This window comes from Pimephales promelas, chromosome 13 (assembly GCF_988280905.1).
Source record: "Pimephales promelas chromosome 13, fPimPro1.hap1.1, whole genome shotgun sequence".
In the NCBI taxonomy this organism is placed as follows: domain Eukaryota; kingdom Metazoa; phylum Chordata; class Actinopteri; order Cypriniformes; family Leuciscidae; genus Pimephales; species Pimephales promelas.
The window spans coordinates 16,903,841-16,926,047 of NC_142781.1; the positions used below are offsets into that span (position 1 = coordinate 16,903,841).

The window sequence follows — 22,207 nt, forward strand, 5'->3', positions numbered from 1 at the left end:
GTGAATCATTTCCACGTAGGCTATTCCACGTATAAGAGCGCAAAAGTATTGCTTCATTAACGACTCACAATCAATGAACGACTCACAATCGATGAATCACAATCAAAAAAATCACTTCTTGCCACCTACTGGCGTGACTGTAGACCTAACCATAGACATGCAGAAAGAGTCACTTGATGAATTCAAAAGATTCGAATCCTTAAAATGAATCACAATTCGGTCACGAACTTTTGAGATGGCCAAAGCTAAAAATCCGTCGACTCTTCAGCGCGTTTGTACATATAAAATTGATTATCCGAGGACGTAGATTGCAAAATCGTTTCAGGGTGATCTTGTACAAATTAATTCAATCTGTGTTTAATATACCTATCGTAAACATAGGCTAAATAATGTCGGAAACAGCGGGCTCAGATAAATTAGACAATGATCAGTCTCGTGCGCCAACAGAGAAAAGAGAAAGCAACATCGACGCTCAAACAAGCAACACTGAAGAGTCTTTAGAAACCGCATTAGACAAGAAAAGACTCAAAGACTTTGACTCAAACGCTAATGTTAACACCTCTGAAAACAACAACCCAGATTCAGCTTCCCATAATGAGGAAGGAGATTTAAAAACAAAGACAGATTCTTCAAACTCTGCATCTCAGCGTCCTGTAACAGTTGCTGTGAATGCCAGTGCACCAGCCTCCTCTGTACCTGCTCCAAAGATAATAGCAGGCCCTACACAGATCAGATCCACTACGCCAGTGGTCGTAGGGGCACGGGTAGTGACATCCAGCGTTCAGGGACCAGGGGCCACCAGTTTGGCTCTAGTTTCTCAGCCTGGAAGGGTGTCTGTGAGCTCTGTGACCATAAGCCAGCCCAGGGTCATCACCACACTGACTACTGCCAAAGGGCCGGTCGTGACATTGCCAAGGATTTCCACCCCATCAAAAAGTGTACCAATGACCCGCACCCCTCAGACTGTGCCACTACAGCTGCCTGCCAACTTCCAGGTCCCACAAGGTATGTTGTTTCAAGATCGAATGTTGTTTCATGGCTTGGTCTATCTGGTGCACTTTAGCTGTAATACTATACTTAACCATCAAGCCTACTTATCAGTCTTCTTGGCAATGTCTTGCTCTCTCTCTCCTTCTCTCCTGCCTTTGAAGGAATGGTGTTAATCCGCAGTGACAGCGGGCAGTTGATGTTGGTATCTCAGCAGGCTCTGGCCCAGGCACAGGCTCAGGGAATGCTGCCAAAACCAGCCAGTGCTAATGCCTCTGCAACAGTTAGACCCCCATCTTCACAGGTGTGTTATTTTGGTCTCTCTTTTTGACTGCTGGGTATAGAAACTAAAGTGAGATGATTTAGGATGTGAAAATATGATTTTCATTTGTGAAAAAAGTCAAATATTTTTTGTATGCTTATTTTATTTATGAAAAGCATCAAACAAATACCTTTGAATTTATTAACCCTTTGATGCGCAAGCTATGGATACCCCTTCTAATGCGCAACATGGGTCTAAAAAGACCCGTATCCATTTCCTATGGTATTTCAGTGATGGCTGAGTGTTTTCTTTGCTGAATCTTTAAACTATATGTATTTTATCATTTGTTATTCCAGGTCTTCATTAAATATCTTGTTTTTGATATCCACAAATCATTGTGTTTATATGTTTCCTTTCTTACTTTATAAACAAACACAGTTTTTGTATTTCTACATCAATTTTACACATGGGTCTAAAAAGACCCGTATTCATGTCCTATGTTATTTAATGCATGGCTGGACTTTTCTTTTCTTTTTATCTTTTGAGATCAATTTATTTAAGCATTTAATATTCCATAATCTATAAATTTCATGATTTATAAATATTAAAAAAAATATTGTTTTCAATTACCAAAAATATTTTTTTTCATTTTTTTCTAGGTTTTGTGTTACTATATCAAATGTACTTATCAAGCATAATAAAACAAAAGAATAAAGACAACGTTTTGTTAAATTGATAATCTTAGAAGTAATTTTAATAACATATTTAACACTTGAAATGTTTATTTGCCACTTTGTCTCGCATAGCATTCACATATCACAGATAACTGATAACTGATAACACTGACATTGAACTGTGGTGTAGTGTAACTGTATTGAATTGTGGTGAATGTGATCAAATAAAAAAAAAACAGAAAAAATCAAATCACACTGGTACAGCGGCATCTCAAATTGCCATCTTAGTGCTTACATGCCTCACAAATAACAACTACATGTTTGTGCTCCTTGCACACAGGCCTGGTGCTCTGGGAACACGAGTTGCTGACTTTTCTGTCTTTGGCAGCTGGGCATTATTTCAATCATAGAATGATTTCAGTATAAGAATCATTTCAGCATATGAATGATTATGAACTGTTAGGCCTAATAAATGTAAATAAGCTTTAAAAAACAATCTTTTTTTGTGTAGTTAACATTAGCTAGCTAGAATATGTCAACAGCTAGCTAGCTAATTGGACATGTTTCTCCTTCTCACTAGGATTTCTCACTAGGATTACAAGGTCAAGGTAACCATAGCCTAATATTGAGATATTATGTTGTTATCTTTTACAATATATATATATATATATATATATATATATATATATATATATATATAAAATATCTGTGGTTAAAATAAATTAAGATTAATAAAAAATTGACCCATGTATGTAAAATTGATGAGGAAATAAATTAAAAAACCCTAACATAATGATTTGTGGAAATTAAAAACAAGATATTTAATGAATACCTGGAATAAGAAATGATTAAAAAAACATATTTTAAATTAAAGATTCAGCAAAGAAACACTCAGCCATCACTGAAATAACATTTCATGAAAACTCAGTCTGAAATAACATTTCAATGAATATGGGTCATTTTAGACCCATGTGTAAAAATGATGTATAAATACAAAAACTGTGTTTGTTTATAAAGTAAGAAAGGAAACATAAACATAATGAGTTGTGGAAATCAAAAACAAGATATTTAATGAATACCTGGAAAAGGAAATGATAAAAAAAACACATATATTTTAAAGATTTAGCAAAGAAACACTCAGCCATCACTGAAATACCATAGGAAATGAATACGGGTCTTTTTAGACCCATGTATGTAAAATTGATGTAGAAATACAAAAACTGTGTTTGTTTATAAAGTAAGAAAGGAAACATAAACCCAATGATTTGTGGAAATCAAAAACAAGATATTTAATGAATATCTGGAATAAGAAATGATAAAATACATATATTTTAAAGATTCAGCAAAGAAAACACTCAGCCATCACTGAAATACCATAGGAAATGAATACGGGTCTTTTTAGACCCATGTTGCGCATTAGAAGGGTTGCTATAAAAAAAATATTTTTATTCAAAAAGTAAGAAATGAAAAATAAAAATAAGGATTTGTGATGATCAAAAACAAGTTAATTGAGGAATACCTGGAATACTGAGTGATGAAATTAATTTCTTGCAAAGATATAGAAAATGAAAACTCAGTCGGGTCTATTTAGACCCATGTTGTGCATCAAAGGGTTAAAAGGTGATATGTTACATTATACTTTATTAATATTTTTAATATTAAAATATAGGAAACCCTGAAGCAACCTTTATATTTTAGAAAGATGAACCTACCTAGAGAGAGAATCATATTTGGCCATCACTGCCTTAAAATAGTGAAAAGCCACCATATAGCATATGGTTTGAATTGTGAGTCTTTTTTTAAATGAAATGACAGAAATGCACCCATTTATTTCATATATCACTTTTCACAGGCAACTGTAACCACTACACCAATCATCAGAGTTTCTCTCCCACCTGCAAGTGCAACAGCTACTACCAATATTAAACTGAACCCCACTCCAGGGACTGCCGTTCAGAAACCCCCCACTGCTACAGGGACTGCTATTTTCACACCATCATGTACAACAGGAACTACCATCATTAAACCAGCCTGTGTTATTGGCACAGCCGTCAGAAAGCCCAGCTCTACCATGGGGCCTGTTATCAAAGCCAGTCAAATGACTCCAAACAGCAGCACATCAGGGAGCTTTAACCAGAGGACTAATTCTGTCACTGCAACTACCGTAATTAATACCACTGCTGTAAAGGTATTACTCACGTTGGCTGCATCAATTATTGATCCAAACAACAAAACAAAACCAAAAAAAAAAATATGATTCATACTCTGACTTCTGGGCAAGATGTTGACTGAAATGCATTGTTAGCTTTCCCTCAGTGATTTAAATAGAAATGTAGGTCATTCTGTGTCGCATTCATCTACCTAATCATGGCTCTGCTTCATTTGTCTGCAGTCTGTGAGTAAAGGGGCTCTCTCAACCCAGGGTAATGCCCCATGTATGGTGTCTCCTAATGTACCGACCAGATCCTGCACAAACACATCGTCAACCCCAGTCACTGTTACAGCTGTAAGTTCATGTTTGCAGGGATGCATTGATATTTAAATTTGCCCGATGCAGAAAAGCTGATAATTATTTCCATGTAATGTTCAAGAAATGGCTGAAATTATAATTTTGCTAACACTTTACAACTACATTCATTCAGATGAACTACATAACAATGAAAGTTATTCTAAAGCATTTATTAATCTTAGTTAATATTAATTTCAACATTTACTAATATAGTATTGGCAAAACAGTTACATCTGTTAATATTAACAAAGGTTAACAAAGTTTATTAAATACTCTGACAAACATACTCCTCATTGTTAGTTAATGCATTAACTAATAGGACCTTATTATAAAGTGTTACCAAAAAGTAAATAAAAACAATATAACAGTAAACTTAAATTATTATTATTATTTTTTTTAAATGCTACAAGTAGATTTTGGCCTCACAACATTCTAACCATGTTATTAAATTAGTTTTAATTATTATTAGTAATAGTTAAATTAATGTTAGAAAGTAAAATTAGAGGAAATGAGTGTGCACAAAAAAATAATTGTTAAAATAATTATTTTAATAATATATGTATTTATTAATATATATATATATATATATATATATGCCACTTTTATAAAACCCATTTAGATGTCATCAGCAACTTCAACAAAGTCGGATGGGTACATATGAGGGTGCTGGCCTCATTTTTGACCTGATATATATATCTTGAATATTGAATTGAATATTTAATTTGAATCTTTGTCATCAGGAGACCTTGGAGAATGTGAAGAAGTGTAAGAACTTCTTGGTCACTCTTATGAAGCTAGCATCAAGCGGCACTCGCTCGGCCGACATGGCCCAAAACGTCCGAGCTCTTGTCAAAGGCCTGCTGGTATGTCACTTGCTGTTTTCAATATCACTGTATCACTTATATATCACAATACATAAATAGTTTTTTTTTTCTGCATGTAGGATGGGAAACTAGAGGCAGAAGAGTTCACTGAAAAACTCTACATGGAGCTCAAATCATCCCCTCAGCCATATCTAGTGCCTTTTCTGAAGGTGATTGCCACTTCTTCACTAATAAAACCCATTTAGATGTCATCAGCAACTTCAACAAAGTCAGATGGGTACATGTGAGGGTGCTGGCCTCATTTTTGACCTGATTTTAAGATGAAGTCTATTATCAGACCTTCACAGCTTTTGTATGAATGAGGTGCAACCTCTTTAGTATAAGCTAAATTAGAGACACTTAGTATAACTAGAAATGCTGATGCGTTCATTTTTTCAGCGGAGCCTGCCAGCTGTCCGTCAGCTCACCCCAAACTCGCAGCTCTTTATTCAGCAGTACGCCCAGCTCAAGCCATCTGATTCAGCATCATCCAAGGCCACAAACCAGAAGCCCACTGCGTCCATCAGCTCCTCCCTCAAACCCAACCAGCCAACCAAAACTGCTCATCTGGTAAACCCCATCCCATTTTTTTTGTCCCAGCAATGTCATTTATCATGATGAGTTCAGGGGTTTGCCTATATGAAACAACGGAAGAGTAATTTGATAATAAAGAAAACAAATGATCATTCACTGTTGGTGTTTTCACCTTGGAAACAAACCTGGATGTGCATAATTGTAATGCTAATACGCAGATATGATTTCTCTATCAATAGTTAGAGTACCATATGGTGTCTGGAATTCAGGTATGTGTGTTTGGGGATCCTGAATACACCGTTTTGATGTTTTATGTAATAGTATACCCAGTAGACTGTGTGTGTGTGTGTTTGTGTGAGAGAGAAACACTCTAATTTCACACTGCCTCATTCCCAGCGCACTGGTTCATTTTTATGACAGCCTCTCTTCACTTTGTCTTCATTTCCTGGTTAACTCACCGCCGCCCACGGTGTACAGGCTAATTCACTTAAAACCACCAGTACCCCACAAGCCCTAGCAGAGCCAAATTAGTTTTACACCAGAGACAAAGATGCATGAGTCTTACCCCATTTCGAACCAGGAATGTCATGTTATCATATTCAAATAATGTCATGATTTGTTTTTCTGTAATCTAATATCAGCATTTTATTGGACGTCTTGATGGATTTCCACTGAAATACAGAAGCTCATTTCCCATATACCTGAATAGACTTTCGAGGTTTTGATTACTTCACAATCAGAAAGTGCTCTGAGGGTTTGCAGGAAGTGCTCCTGTCTAAAAATGGCTTTCGCAATGTCCTCGAGGTGGACCAAACTCAGCATACCCTCTTTGAATATTTTCATATGCATAATTTTTGCATCTTTGCTGTATTTATTTAGGAATATCATTTGCATGCTGACTTCCTAATGCCTTTGTTTTTACTTTGTCAGGTGATCCAGCAGCCTAAAGGACTAATCGTCAAACCCACTTTGACATCTGCTCAGGTGGGCTTACCTGCACAGAAGCAAACTCAACCCAAACACATGGTCCTTGAAACCAAAACTTGCACAACAGGTAGAAACTATGCTTTTACTGATTTTTTTTATGTTTTTGAAAGACATCTCTTACATGTATTTGATCAGAAATACAGTGAAACAGTAATATTGTGTCATTTTATTACAATTTAAAATAACGGTTTTCTGTTTTAATACATTTTAAAATGTAATTAAGTCCTTTGATCAAAGCTGAATTTTCAGCATCATTACTCCAGTTTTCAGTGTCACATGATCTTTCAAAAGTCATTCTAATATGCTGATTTGCTGCTCAAGAAACATTTCTTTTTATAATTAATGTTGAAAATGGTTGTGCTGCTTAATTTTTTTTTTCTGGAATCTGTGATACTTTTTATTTCAGAATTCTTTGATGAATAGAATGTTCAAAAGAAAATAATTTATTTGAAATAGAATTTGTAACAATGTAAAAGTCACATTTGATGAATTTAATGCATCCTTATGAATCAAAGTATTTATTTAAACATTTCGCACAGTGGTGTGTGTGTATTGATATACACTCAACAGCCACTTTATTGAGTAGTATGAAGCTGCAGACTCAGAGCCTGCATCTACAGTACCCAGAGTCCCGCATTCTCAGACCCCTCGTTTTTCGAGACAGCACCTTCTATCAAATTGTATCGGATAAACATGTGAAGAACGTGAAGAATTTAAGCCGAAACGTGAGTATAGTCAATTTTATTTAGTGAATCGTAGGCTACTCATTCGATTTCTTTTTCAATCAAACTACTTTATAGCGCATCAAAACCCCAACATATGAATAGTCCATTTAATATTTGTAAAGATAGTTTGTAACAAAATTTGAGTCATTAATGGATGCTTTTTCTCCCTTTTCCCCCGGTATATATTTCGATAGCTAACGTTAGCCTTTATCCTTAGACTTTTTGTAGATATGTCATAACTGCTGCAGTTATTGTCACTGCCCATTCTGATATATTTCAAACCCACAAAGTTGTCCAAAGTTCAAAAACACACTTCAACAGAGCAGTGTAACATGAAAGTAACATATGCAAACACCTTCTTTTCTTTTTTTTTTTTTTTGCTTTTTGAAAGATCAAAAGTCATGTGTGTGACAGTGCAATCATATAGGCCTATACAGTTGTATTCCAGGGTACACCATACATCGATGCGGTCGCTCCTGCCGAACCCAACAACATATAATTTTATGATTATCCAAAGCGACTATAAATGAGGAGGAGGTTTTTTTAATGCAATTGAAGACGAAAAGTAAAGTCACAATTATTGGTGTTTTGTCAATTCTTATTTGTTTTGCTTCGCATTCAAAATATCAAAAAAATAGGTTTTGTAATGTTAGCATGTTAATGTTAATTAAACCATTATAGGTTGAACTGAAAGAAAATTTTGAATTTTAATTTTAATTTTAAAAAACATTGTAGCAATATAATATCACTTAGTATTTTTCAGAAGATAGTTCAATCTGTAATTGTATCCCTTCCATCAGTAACACAATGAGTTTTTTGGCACATGCATTAAGCAGGAAACACAAATATTTGTTTGGATAACTAAACAGAACGAGACCGTAATATTGCATCCTATTGCGTGTGGATAAGAGTGCGCTGTCTCGAAAAATGAGGGGTCTGAGAATGTGTGACACTGGGTAGGGGACTGTAGATGCAGGCATAACATTGCTTCATAACATTGAATTTATTAGCTACACCTTGCTAGTACTGGGTTGGACCCCCTTTTGCTGCATTAATTCTTCATAGCATAATTCAACAAGGTGCTGGAAAAATTCCTCAGAGATGTTGGTCCATATTAACATGATAGCATCACGTAGTTGCTGCAGATTTGTCGGCTGCACATCCACATCCCAAAGGTGCTCTACTGGACTGAGATATGGTGACTGTGGAGGCCATTTGAGTACAGTGAACTCATTGTCATGTTCTAGAAACCAGAAATAGATGATTTGAGTTTTGTGAGATGGTGCATTATCCTGCTACAATTGTGCCAAGAAAATGTCCCTCATACTATTACACCAGCAGCAGCCTGAACTGTTTATACAAGGCTTTCATGTTGTTAACACAAAATTGTGACCCTACCATCTGAATGTCTCAGCAGAAATTGAGACTTATCAGACCAGGCAATGTTTTTCCAATCTATTTTGATGAGCCCTTGCAAATTAAAGCCTAGATTCGTGTTCTTAGCTAACAAGGGAGGCACTCAGTATGTCTTCTGCTGCTCTAGTTCATCTGCTTGAGGGTTTGACGTGTTGTGCTGTTAGAGATGCTTTTTTGCATGCCTCAGTTGTAGCGAGTGGTTATTTAACTCTTGCCTTTCTATCATCTCGAACCAGTCTGGCCATTCACCTCTGATTTCTGACATGTTCGCCCACAGAACTGGCGCTCACTGGATATTTTGTCTTTTTTTTGGACCATTCTCTGTAAACCCTATAGATAATTGTTCTTGAAAATCACAGTAAATCAGCAGTTCTGAAATACTCAAAATACCCTTCCGGCACCAGCAATCATGTTCATATAGTCACTTAAATCACCTTTCTTCGTGATGCTCAGTTTTAATCAGCAAACTTCAAATTTTCTACATTCCTATATGCATTGAGTTGCTGTCAAGTGATTGGTTGATTAGATTTGCATTAACAAGCAGTTGAACATGTACCTAATAAAGTGTTCTGTGTTTTTATACATAATGGCTTACATGAAAGTTTTATTGATTAAAATACCCTGAAAGTCTAGGTGAGCTTTTATTACTTTTATGCTTCTTTCACCTCCAAGTGCCCCAATTCATTTTGAGCTGATAAAAATATCTGTATTTTTATTTTGTCCCCACAGGTGCTGTTGTACGGCAGTCCATCCTTCAGGCATCTAAAACACACTTTTCCCATTCGTCCCTTCCAGCACAGGCACACGGCTTCAAGGACAGCACCTCAGGCTCTTTCCGGTAATAGCTCTGACTTGCGGGCATTCCCTGCTGCACAGTGGGTGAATGTGCATATTGGTTCTTTATAGGATAAATGTGAAAGAAGGCAGTCAATTCGCTGTAGATTAAGATATTCAGATGAGCTAGATTATTAGCATATTCATTTTAAGTCAAAACAGTGAAGTCCTATTCTTTCATTTATTGTGTGACCTTCATTCAGAGATGACGATGACATAAATGATGTGGCCTCCATGGCCGGAGTGAACCTGAGTGAGGAGAGCGCTCGTATTTTGGCCTCTGGCTCTGAGCTCGTGGGATCAGTGATCCGCTCCTGTCAAGAGGAGCCCTTTTTATTCCCATCAGCCCTCCAGACAAGAGTGCTGCACATTGGTAACTTCACCAAACCCATTCAATTACACACGCACACACATATTTTTAAATATAAAATACTTAATGTATGCACTTGTACAGTTTAACTGTAAGTTTTACTTTATTTATAGAAGACGGAGTAACCAAATTCATTTGCGATTAGCTGTTGTCATGACAACTAGAGTCTTGTTGTCTGTTAAAGCCAATTCACACTGCACCAACAGACACAGACCATTGTCACCAGATTAAAGTACGTCATTTATTAGACATTGTAATTCGAAAACAAAATGCAGACAGAAGCCAATAGACTCCGACAGTGATAACACACTGATCTGACAAGACTAGTGACCAGACGAAGTGTCTGTTTGTGCGGTGTAAATTAGCTTTCAGTTGACTGTAACCAGTCCTACTCGACCCACTCCAGGCAGGATTTGAACTAGGAAGCTGGTGCCCTAACAAGGTCTCTAAAGACTTCAGCCACTTGAGGTCAGGGGAGTGGTGTTTACACTTACAGCTCACATATGTCCGTTACATTCACCTCCCTAAATCTTATCCCTTTCTGGCACCAAATGTAGCCGTTCTGCTGGACTTTCTCTAGCGATCCTACCGCATCCTCTAGCGCCCCTCTTGAGATCAAGGGAGTGAGGTTTACACACATAGCTCTTACTGACCTACAACTGTTACACTCACCCTATTAAAACCTCTATCCCATCTGGGTCATGGCACCAAATGTAACCGGTCCTACTCAACCCGCCCCAAGCGGGATTCAAACTGGTGTCTAACAAGGAGGCTGAAGATTGTAGCCTCTAGCATCTGTTGCTAACGCGCCTCTTGAGATCAGGGGAGTGATGTTTACACGCACAGCTCTTACTAGCCTATGTCCGTTACATAAGTATCATAATAATCTTTTTTTTGTTTGTTTTTTTTTAAGTACATTTTTATGAGGTTCTGGGGTTCGGAAGGTCCTCGCGGCAGACCACCAGCCCGGTCCTGAAATCCAACTATGAGCTTTTTAACTGCAGCAACTTGAGGTTCTGGTGAATAATACTCCCTCAATTGTGAATTGAGGCAGGGGTCAGGGACAGGCGATGGCTTGCCTCGCGCCAGCTGGGCAGACCCCCGTCCGCCGGGTTAAAAGGCCACATTAAAAAATCCCAGTTATCAACTTTATGTTGCAAATATGTCATTACCACCCACTTTTCAGCTGTTCAGGCTGGGGAGAAAACTTGACCAGCTAAATCAACTTCCAAACTGGAAGAGTAGCTGAAGACCATCTTAAATCAGCTATGACCAGCTTAAACCTGCTAAGACTTTAAACCAACTGGTTTAAGTAGTTTTTAGCACTCTGAATGTAAAACCAACCCTGCAAGGAAGAGCACTTCCAGTCTGGAGAAAAGAGAGTCAAACAGTGAGAACAAAGAAACATGAAAGATTCTCAACACATTACATTTCATACTTAGTAACTTTTAAATGAGTAATTTTGCAAATACATGCAATATGTTTTAAAATAACATTCCTGAACTCCACCGTATTTCACTGACCTCACTCGGCTATTAGCGATAAGCGATCACTGTTTTTATTGTACACGAGTGTATCTTTACTCAAAGTGATATTGCATTTCCCCCCATCTCTGTTTGTCAAAGTCTGTTCACCTCCCTCAGCTCTGCCTCTACGGCATGCATCCTGTCTGTGTTTTTTTGGGGGCATATGTTGTGCTGTGTTGTGACACACGAGTGCAGTCTCTGTCTTTGATCAGTGGTATCTCTGACGAGCCTGTTCTGCTTAATCAGTATGCTAATGACTGCCGAGCCACGCAAAGTTGCCAGAGTGGCAGGAATCCACTCTGCTGCACTGATCAAAAAAGCATCTGAACAAGGGAGAGAAAGGACGAGGGAGAGAGGGAGATAGCCAGGAGGTAGGGGGAGTCGTGCGGAGGAGGAGGAGACGAAAAGAGAGAATGTGGAAATGAAAGAGACAGGCTTGGCCTCGCAGGAACTCAGTCCGCATCAGCAGAAAGGGCAAAAATGAGATGGAATTGGAGTGTTTGCAGATGTCTGTCTACTCGGCAAGCGTAACAGACCAACAGGAACAAAGCATGTCTGACATTATGGAAATGTGAATGCAATATAAACAGCAGAGGAAAACAACAAAATCACTGGATTCCAGCTTGATGAAGACAGTCGCCTATAATTCTACACACAATTTCCATTACTGTCAGGCAGTAACTAGGAATCTTACTCTAATTCAGCATTTGAGCAGAACTGTGATTCCTTAAGGAACTATGATTAATCAGGCCCACAACTTGTTTTAAATCATTCCACAGCACTTTTTCTTTTTTCTTTTTTTGCAGATTCTGTCTGGGCCGGGTAATTACTGGAGTAAGATTTATTGACTCAAGTTGTCTGAGTTTTAGGAATGTTTAGATGCAGTCCTGAAATGTATAACTGACTGATTCATCTTGATTTACTTTCTCTAACAAATCTAGGTTGAAAAAAAAATGAGATAAAGTATGTTAATAGAGTGAGTGCTTCTCCCATGCTAAAATATGTGTGATTGTGTCTGTGTGTGCATAGGTGGTTCTTTGAGTATCAAAGATGTCTGTCCTGATGTACTTGAATTGCTCTCTCTGGCAACACAAGAGAGACTTCGAGACCTGCTGGAGAAGCTAACCGTTGTGGCACAACATCGACAGATCTCTTATAAGGTATAGACTTGCCTATAACACACAGTAGACAATATAAAAAAAACTTTCAGAATCTTACTTTCTAAGTAAAGCTTGTTTCATAATAAAGATTTTGGTTCAGAGATCGAAACTGATCCTTTTCGTTCAACATTGATCGGTGCACTTTATTTCATGGTGGAAAAAAAAATAGTTTGTCTTCAGAATATTACATCAATCTTCCTATAACGACTTTCCTTTTTAGATGACATCACCAAGGCCACGTGGGTGGGATTAATGATTCCAACCAATAGTCAAATACCTTACGCTATGGCTGCATCCGAAATAGTAGATGGGGGAAAAAAGTGTATGAAAATAGTACGTCAGAATATGCAGTATTCATAAAACCGAATAGGCAAAAAGTACCCAGACGACTTACTGCTTCTGGCGAGATTCTGTACACTTTACTATCCCACGAGGCCACAGGAGAGGTTTTTTGAATGGCAGTGAAGCGATGCAACTGACGCCGTGGGCCACATGACCATGATGACAGATGTAGTACGTTCAGATTACATTCACTACACACATTCAGACTATACAAAACATACTTTTTATAACATTGTCAGATAATTATTCAAAAGAAGTACCTACTTAGAAAATGCAAAATTTTGGATACAGCCATTGTTTTAGGCAACTATCCTGTTTTTTTTTTCTCCCTGAATTACATCACAGTATAGAAGTAAAATATGTTGTTAATGCTATTTCATGTTGACTAAACTGATGTGTACCGTAGTCTCGAATTGTGTCTTGTTGGATGATATTGTGGTGTGTTTTGTCTGTGTTGAGGATGATTGGCGTTACAGTCAGACCAATGACGTGCGCTCTCAGCTGAAGTTTCTGGAGCAACTGGAAAGACTGGAGAAACAGAGGAGGGAGGAAGAGGAGCGAGAAGCACTGCTCCGCATTGCCAGAGTAACTAGCAAACTCAACAAAAGTGGAAAACCAACAGTAATCTGTCTCCTTTTGAAATATACTTTTTGTTTGTGTGTGTGTGTGTGTGTGTGTAGAGTCGCTCAAACAGCGAAGACCCAGAGCAACAGCGCCTGAAACAGCGAGCCAAAGAGGTAGAGGGATTTCTGTATGTTTGTTTTTAATAAAAATACATATGTCCCTCCTCTACAACCTGTTTTTCATTCCTTCTGCTCCCTTGTATAGCAATGAGGACGATCAATACTCTTCATAAAGTCCCATTTGTGCCCCACATAGACAAATCCACACACATACATACACCCTGGAGACAAGGCTCTCTAATTGGGGGCTCATTTTAATTGAGTCTAATATTGGGTCTGGAATTGCAGCCTGGGGCTGAACGGGGAATAGAATGTAATGAAAGCCCTCTGGATGAGTTGTGTGTCTGTTTACAAGGTAACGCTCATGTGTTAGAGAGCACGTAACATATTTGTGTGTTTTCTCAGGCTCAGGCCTTTCACTTGCATTTTTTGTCATAGGCTATAGGTAAAATCAATTGTGCTAAAATGAAAGATTCATCACCAAGAAAAGCTTTCCATGGGGGGAGGGTGGATTTGGGTGAGCCAATGGAAATATTGGTTTTATTTTTGAGTGCCTGTCAAACGCACATTCTCTCTTTTCCTGCTTTTTTAGATGCAGCAGTTGGAGTTGGCACAGATGGAGCACAGAGATGCAAATTTGGCAGCGCTGGCAGCCCTAGGGCCCCGTAAGAGGAAACCTCTGGAGGCTCCCGGCTCAGGGGCCAACCAGGTACCTGCACGTGTCCATACAACCACCCCTGTGTGTTTGTGACTTTTCTTCATACTTCACTTTGTGCAGATGTGGAGAAAATGTTTACAAAATTGTTTAAAATCACTCGCATGCATAAACAGTCTAGTCATTTTTGAATTTCTGTCTGGATTGAGACAAGCTGTGGCATTTATTAAGTACACATGTAAGTCTTCCTGTGTGGCCATATGAAATTGCACATTTGCTTTTGTCTCTTAAATATTAGTAAACTCCTTTAGGAAGGGAATTGGTGTATTATGTTACTTTTTAATGCTTTATGTTTGAACTTTGAACCTGCACATGAACACTGACTGGATTTTCCAAATACATTAGATTTATCAAAAGTGAAGTAAATGCGTTTACAGCATTACAAAAGTTAAAAGTTGCCTTTTTTTTTTTTGCTTTCTATTAAAAAAAAATCACAATTGCCTTGCCAAAAAAAAATGTTTCAGGAGCACAACTGTTTTCAACATTGATAATAATAATAAGAAAAAAATAAAAAAGAGAGAACATCAGTATATTAGCCCTAAAACAGGCAATGTGTCTCACGAGATACATCATTTTTATTGTATTTTTTGGGGGGGCATAAGAACGTTTTTTTTTTTTTTTTTTTTATCAGATCTTTTATCACTTATGAGTTATGACAGCTTGGTCTGTCTTGAGTATGCTGGTCACATGATTTGCTTAAAATTGTTTGTGATTAATTAGTCAGCTTGACCTAAATCCAACATGGCTGCCAATGGTGCATAACATTCAGATATTTAGATAAGTAAATATATATTAAACTTACTTTTCTTCTGGAAAAAAAAGAATACTGCTAACATTAATTGTGAACATTGTCTTAAGGTGCTGAAGGAGAAAATTAAGTAATATGTTGTTCATGTTGTTATTTAGTACATTTTGTACAAATGAATGTGTCTCCTGAGACATGTTGCCTGTTTAGGGTATAAAAAAGGGATTAAACTAGCTCAGTTAAAATGCACTATTCAAACTTAAATGATTTTAATTCAAGAATGCTTTGGGATATAGACCTACATTGGGATATAGAAAATAGTCAGCAGATTATTTCTGAAGTGAAACCACTTAAAAAATTAAAATTATTAAAAAGTTAAGGAAGTTTATATTTTCACATTAAATCAAACCTACTGTACTTAATATTTATTCTTTTTTATAAAATATGTATTTTACAAATTTATTTTTACTGTAAAATTACTATATAATCAAAGCCATATATCTAACCAAGTTGTGTTCCAAATTTGAAGTTGATTTCACAAAAATTGATGTTATTTTTTTGTTTAGGCATAATACCAAAATGATGATGCTACTAGACGCTACCAGACGATGAATAAGGGTCTTATCTAGCGAAACGATCGGTCATTTAAAAAATAAAATAAAAATGTTTAAGTTTTATCAGCACAAATGCTCGCCTTGCTCTGTTCTGTGATGAGCGTTCGTGACTCTCCTGTTCAAATTCGTTCATCAAAATGAACAATCTTTTTTCGAGTCATGACTCGAAGGGTCCTAGAAACGATATTTTATTTTTAAAATGACCAATCGTTTCGCTAGATAAGACCTTTATTCATCGTCTGGTGTCGTTTAAAGCCCTTTGAAGCTGCACTGAAACCGCACTGAGGTCTTTTGGACCTTGAACCGTTTGGTTCCCAGTGAAGTCCATTATATGGAGAAAATCCTGTAATGTTTTCATCAAAAACTTTTCTTTCTTTTCTACTGAAGAAAGAAAGACATGGACATCTTGGATGACATGGGGATGAGTAGATTATCAGCAATTTTTTTTTTTAAAGTGAACTACTGTTACGAATCTGGAGACGAGATGAGATGAAGATCCAAATGCAGCTTTAATAGAGAGTAGTTGAACAGGCAAGGGTCAGAGAGCGGCAAAACAGGGTATCCAGAGAGTGAGCACAGAGAATCGTCAGGTAACAGGCAGAAGATCGGGGCAGGCAGCAAACAGGCAGAAGTCAGGAAACAAACCAGGATCAAAACCAGAGAAACAAGAAACAGAATAAACGCTCAGAAATTACAAGCCGTGGCAATGCAATACTTCGCAAAGAGTCCTTGTATGAGTGTAGCTTATATAGGCAGTCTGAAATGAGGTGCAGGTGTGTGTGTAATCAGTCACAGGGAAGAGGCATTATGGGAAACGGAGTTCTGGTGGGAGTGATCAGTTCAGATGTGGAGTGCCCTCTGGTGATTCTCTGGGGCACTCCAACTGGTGATCGTCACATAGCCCCACCCCAAAGAGCGGCTTCCAGACGCTCAAAACAAACAAACAAACAAAACTGTCCAGGTGGGTGGTGGAGCGGAGGCGGATCTGGGGGTGGGATGGAGGACCAGGTCCGTGGAGCAGAAGAGGAGCAGGCGACCAGGGGGGAGCAGGCTGTGCAGGCGGCCAGGGCGGAGCAGGCTGTGCAGGCGGCCAGGGCGGAGCAGGCGGCCAGGGCGGAGCAGGCTGTGCAGGCGGCCAGGGCGGAGCAGGCTCCTCGGGCGGGCACGGCGGTGAAGACCCCTCGGGCGGCCACGGCGGTGAAGACCCCTCGGGTGGCCACGGCTGTGAAGACCCCTCGGGCGGCCACGGCGGTGAAGACCCCTTGGGCGGCCTGGGCGGTGATGCCCTCTCAGGACCAGACACCGGCTCGGGACCAGACACCAGCTCAGGAACAGACACCGGCTCAGGAACAGACACTAGAACAGAAATGGTCACAAACACAGAAACAAACTCAGGAACAGACACTGGGTCGGCCATCTTGTCCGGAGACACTGGGTCGGCCATCTTGTCCGGAGACACTGGGTCGGCCATCTTGTCCGGAGACACTGGGTCGGCCATCTTATCCGGAGACACTGGGTCGGCCATCTTGTCCGGAGACACTGGGTCGGCCATCTTGTCCGGAGACACTGGGTCGGCCATCTTGTCCGGAGACACTGGCTTGGAGGCGGCCATCTTGTCCGGAGACACTGGCTTGGAGGCGGCCATCTTGTCCGGAGACACTGGCTTGGAGGCGGCCATCTTGTCCGGAGACACTGGCTCGGAGGAGGCCATCTTGTCCGGAGACACTGGCTCGGAGGCAGCCATCTTGTCCGGAGACACTGGCTCAGAGGCGGCCATCTTGTCCGGAGACACTGGCTCGGAGGCGGTGACGTGAACAGAATCTGGATCAGCAGAAGTGATTTGAACAGTCTCTGAATCAGCCATCTTGTCTTTAGACACTGGCTTGGAGGCGGCCATCTTGTCTTTAGACACTGGCTTGGCAGAAATGACGTGAAGCGTCTCTGGCTCGGCAGAAGTGACGTGGAGCGTCTCTGGCTCGGCAGAAGTGACGTGGAGCGTCTCTGGCTCGGCAGAAGTGACGTGGAGCGTCTCTGTCTCGGCAGAAGTGACGTGGAGCGTCTCTGGCTCGGCAGAAGTGACGTGAAGCGTCTCTGGCTCGGCAGAAGTGACGTGAAGCGTCTCTGGCTCGGCAGAAGTGACGTGAAGCGTCTCTGGCTCGGCAGAAGTGACGTGAAGCGTCTCTGGCTCGGCAGAAGTGACGTGAAGCGTCTCTGGCTCGGCAGAAGTGACGTGAAGCGTCTCTGGCTCGGCAGAAGTGACGTGAAGCGTCTCTGGCTCGGCAGAAGTGACGTGAAGCGTCTCTGGCTCGGCAGAAGTGACGTGAAGCGTCTCTGGCTCGGCAGAAGTGACGTGAAGCGTCTCTGGCTCGGCAGAAGTGAAGTGAAGCGTCTCTGGCTCGGCAGAAGTGAAGTGAAGCGTCTCTGGCTCGGCAGAAGTGAAGTGAAGCGTCTCTGGCTCGGCAGGGCTGGCGGTGAGCACAGGCTCGGCAGCGCTGACGTGACGAGGCCCTGGAAGCTCTGCTGAGACGTGACAAGGCTGAACAGGCTCTGGCTGGCGGGACCCAGGAACGACAGTCCTCTTGATCCTCCGCACTGACTTCAGCGGGGGATCTGCCACACTGGCAACCAGTCCTAGACGGCCATAGACCGATCTGGTGACAGGCCTAATAGTTGACGTGGCGTGAAGATTTTCAGGCTGGGTGGGCGAGGCGTGAAGAGACTCAGAATTGGCAGACGTCAAACTCACAGAAAGAGTTGAACTGCTCAGTTGCAGGGCCAAGTCAATATACTGTTTTAGAGTCCAGCTAGGGTCATGCAATGGCATAAGGAAGCTTAGCGGCTCAGATAATCCTCCACGAAAAAATATCATTAAGCAAACCTCGTCCATGCAAGTCAGATGAGCAAGGTCCAAAAAGTCCATCACATAACGCTCAATCGTTTGATTTCCTTGGCGGAGACGCATAATTTGGGCTGCTGGATTCATTTTGGTAACACTGCTGGATCTTGGTGCGGCGAAGTATTCTGTTACGAATCTGGAGACGAGATGAGATGAAGATCCAAATGCAGCTTTAATAGAGAGTAGTTGAACAGGCAAGGGTCAGAGAGCGGCAAAACAGGGTATCCAGAGAGTGAGCACAGAGAATCGTCAGGTAACAGGCAGAAGATCGGGGCAGGCAGCAAACAGGCAGAAGTCAGGAAACAAACCAGGATCAAAACCAGAGAAACAAGAAACAGAATAAACGCTCAGAAATTACAAGCCGTGGCAATGCAATACTTCGCAAAGAGTCCTTGTATGAGTGTAGCTTATATAGGCAGTCTGAAATGAGGTGCAGGTGTGTGTGTAATCAGTCACAGGGAAGAGGCATTATGGGAAACGGAGTTCTGGTGGGAGTGATCAGTTCAGATGTGGAGTGCCCTCTGGTGATTCTCTGGGGCACTCCAACTGGTGATCGTCACAACTACTACTTTAAGTCCAGTTGATATAAAAAAGATTTTTGCTTAGCATTTTCTACTCTTGTCTGTTTAATGGTTAGAAAGAATCATGATCATGTGACACTGAAGATTAGAGTACAGGAATAAATTACATTTTAAATTTTTCAATAGAGAATATTTTATTTATTTTAATAAAATATTTTATTTCAATAACATTACATAATGTTACTTTTTTCACTGTATTTTTGATATAATAAATACAGCTTTGGTGTGCATTTAGAGACTTCTTTCAACAACAAAAAAAAAAAAATCTTGCTCACCCCAAACTTTTGAATGGTATTGTACATGACTAAAGGGGAAGGATTTAACTCAATCTGTAATATACCATGTGTTATTGTTCGTGATTTTATGAGATTTATGAGAAAAAAAAAGGACGAGGAAAGACTGAACAAAAGACCAGAGGATTGTATGTTAGTTTAGTTTAATTAGTTTTTACATTTGTGAATTCCTTTTCCTTTAGGCAGAGGGGAATGCTAATAAGTAAAAAGATGGTTTTGAGTTTTTGTGTGCTTAAATTACACAGGCCTTTTAGAACAAAAGCCCCCTGTGCCTAGGGAAGTTCAGTATTGCCTCTTTTTGAGGTTTCATCTCTGTAGGAGAATAAGCATCTCTATAAAGAGCAAGTGCAGTTGGCAGGAAAACAGGGAGGTTAAAAGACAACCGTGTGTTTCAAAAGTTAAAGTATCTACAGCAGCATTTATTTGATAACTGTCTATATTTATATGCCTAAATCTTTCTCTTTATTATTTCTTATCCCAGGATTGAGGTTTGAGTTTGTTCTGATGATTCCATGTTTTCTCATAGAATAATGTTATGAATTCATTATAGCTCCTCTTGTAAAAAAAGAAGTGTGCTTTATTCTATTGATTGTTCACTTGTAGTGTACTTCAAGTCTTAACAGTATATTCAAAAAACTGTACTTGCATATATAATGTTAATTAAATAAAAGGCCACTTAAAGGAGTAGTTCACTTTTAAAAAAAAAACCCTTTGCTAATAATTTACTCACCCCATGTCAACGAAGATATCCATGTCTTTCTTTCTTCAGTCAAAAATAAATTCAGGTTTTTGATGAAAACATTCCAGGATTTTTCTTCATATAATGGACTTCAATGGGAACCAAACGGTTCAAGGTCCAAATAAGTCAAGTCAAGTCACATTTATTTATATAGCGCTTTTCACAATACAGATTGTATCAAAGCAGCTTCAAATGAGAGTTTCAGTGCAAACTGCAAACTGTTGAAAGGGCTTTAAACAATTTCAGACGATGAATAAGGGTCTTATGAAGCGAAACGATCGGTCATTTAAAAAAAAAAACAACAAAGTTTAAGTTTTATAAGCTCAAATACTCGCCTTGCTCTGTTGTGTGATGTGTGTCCGTGACTCTCCTGTTCGAACTCGTTCATCGAAATGAACAAATCTTTTTTCGTATCATTTGGTTCATTCAAGGAGCGAAATGAACGAGAGAGTTTTTAAAGTGAACCACTTCTTTAAGTGTTCTTTAAGAAGTGTGTTCTTAAAAATTAAAAAAAAAAAGTTTTCTTCAAAGTACATTTTAAAACATTGTTTAAAAATTTTGTGTGCTTGGCAGAAATAAACCTAACTAACAAACTAAAGCACATGTAAAGTATGTGATAGTAAATTGCCACTGTTGTCTAAAGTAAATCTATTTTAAATGTACTAATTGATAATACAATTTATGTGTAATTGAATTAAATACATGACATACAAGTCGCTATAGAAATGGCATATCATTTATTTTACCATAAATGCTTGTGTACATTCAATTGCATTAAATATAAATGTAATTTACAAATGTAATTACATTTGTAATTGGTGTTCATTCAATTGCCAACTAACATCTGAAAACGTTGAGTATACTTAAGTGTGAATTGAGTGTAAAGTACAGTATTTTTTTTACATAGGTATTCTAAATAAAGTATGATAAAGTGTACTTCATTTTCACACAGACTGTATGATGATAGCAAGTGAGAGCTGCTAATACTTTGTCATTACCCATTTCTTGACTTGATTTCATGAGAAAAAACATGTAGGCCAATGTGGCTCAAGAAAATCATTACTTGTGTCTGTCTGCTCAGTTGTTAGGTTCGTATGGGCAGTTTCCTACTCGAGCACCAATTCGAGTCACTATGAGAGATCTGACCTTCTGCATGGAGCAAGACCCCACATTCAGACACACTCTAATGCTCTATAAAGCGTTTCTAGGCTAGATAAACACACACAACCTTTGAGGTATGTTCAGTGTTTGAGCAAGTTCTTCAGATTATATTATACTTTTTCTCTTTTTTTTTTCAAATTTAAATTTTGTTAAAATATTGTGTTCCTGTCCTTGTTTTGAATATTGAATAAGGAAGCACTAATTAATTAATTAAACTCTATTTAGCAACAACCATTTGTGTAGATCTTTAATGTTTGCGTAACTTCCCAATATTAACATTTTTACTCCTCAGATTTTTTTTTGTTTGTTTGTTTGTTACAATCATGCTGAACTATTGTTGGATTTCGATTGGGGATTGAACAGAGGTCTGTGTATAAGCTCCAGGGCAGTGAATGCCCTGAACAAAGCACGACTAACCAATCGCACAAATACAGCCTTAGGCAACAACATCCACCAATCATAGCGAGACAGTGTCCGAGACAACAGTAATGACCAATCAAAGCAGGAAACTGCAGGATTTTGCATCAGAGCCCAAATCAGCTTCATACTGACCAACCAATCAGAACATGTCAAAAGAACTAGAGCAGACCA

General features: G+C 39.1%; 1 protein-coding gene across 1 annotated transcript; it reads left to right on the forward strand.

Moving 5' to 3' along the window:
* Positions 1 to 204: 204 nt before the first annotated feature.
* On the forward strand, positions 205 to 21,853 carry taf4b (TAF4B RNA polymerase II, TATA box binding protein (TBP)-associated factor). Its single transcript, XM_039692205.2, has 15 exons — positions 205 to 1,005; positions 1,152 to 1,291; positions 3,776 to 4,111; positions 4,316 to 4,429; positions 5,173 to 5,295; positions 5,376 to 5,465; positions 5,695 to 5,865; positions 6,760 to 6,883; positions 9,687 to 9,795; positions 9,995 to 10,164; positions 12,717 to 12,847; positions 13,649 to 13,774; positions 13,870 to 13,926; positions 14,465 to 14,581; positions 21,537 to 21,853. The coding sequence occupies exons 1-15, from the start codon at positions 390 to 392 to the stop codon at positions 21,666 to 21,668; spliced, it is 2,556 nt and encodes an 851-aa protein (XP_039548139.2). The 5' UTR covers positions 205 to 389; the 3' UTR covers positions 21,669 to 21,853.
* Positions 21,854 to 22,207: the final 354 nt, after the last annotated feature.

What these genes read in the sequence shown, in the direction of transcription:
- taf4b (XM_039692205.2), top strand. Translation starts at nt 390, where the DNA reads ATGTCGGAAACAGCGGGCTCAGATAAATTAGACAATGATCAGTCTCGT. An exon ending in TTAGACCCCCATCTTCACAG is followed by an intron (nt 1,292 to 3,775) that starts GTGTGTTATTTT and finishes CACTTTTCACAG; the next exon opens with GCAACTGTAACCACTACACC. An exon ending in CCCCAGTCACTGTTACAGCT is followed by an intron (nt 4,430 to 5,172) that starts GTAAGTTCATGT and finishes CTTTGTCATCAG; the next exon opens with GAGACCTTGGAGAATGTGAA.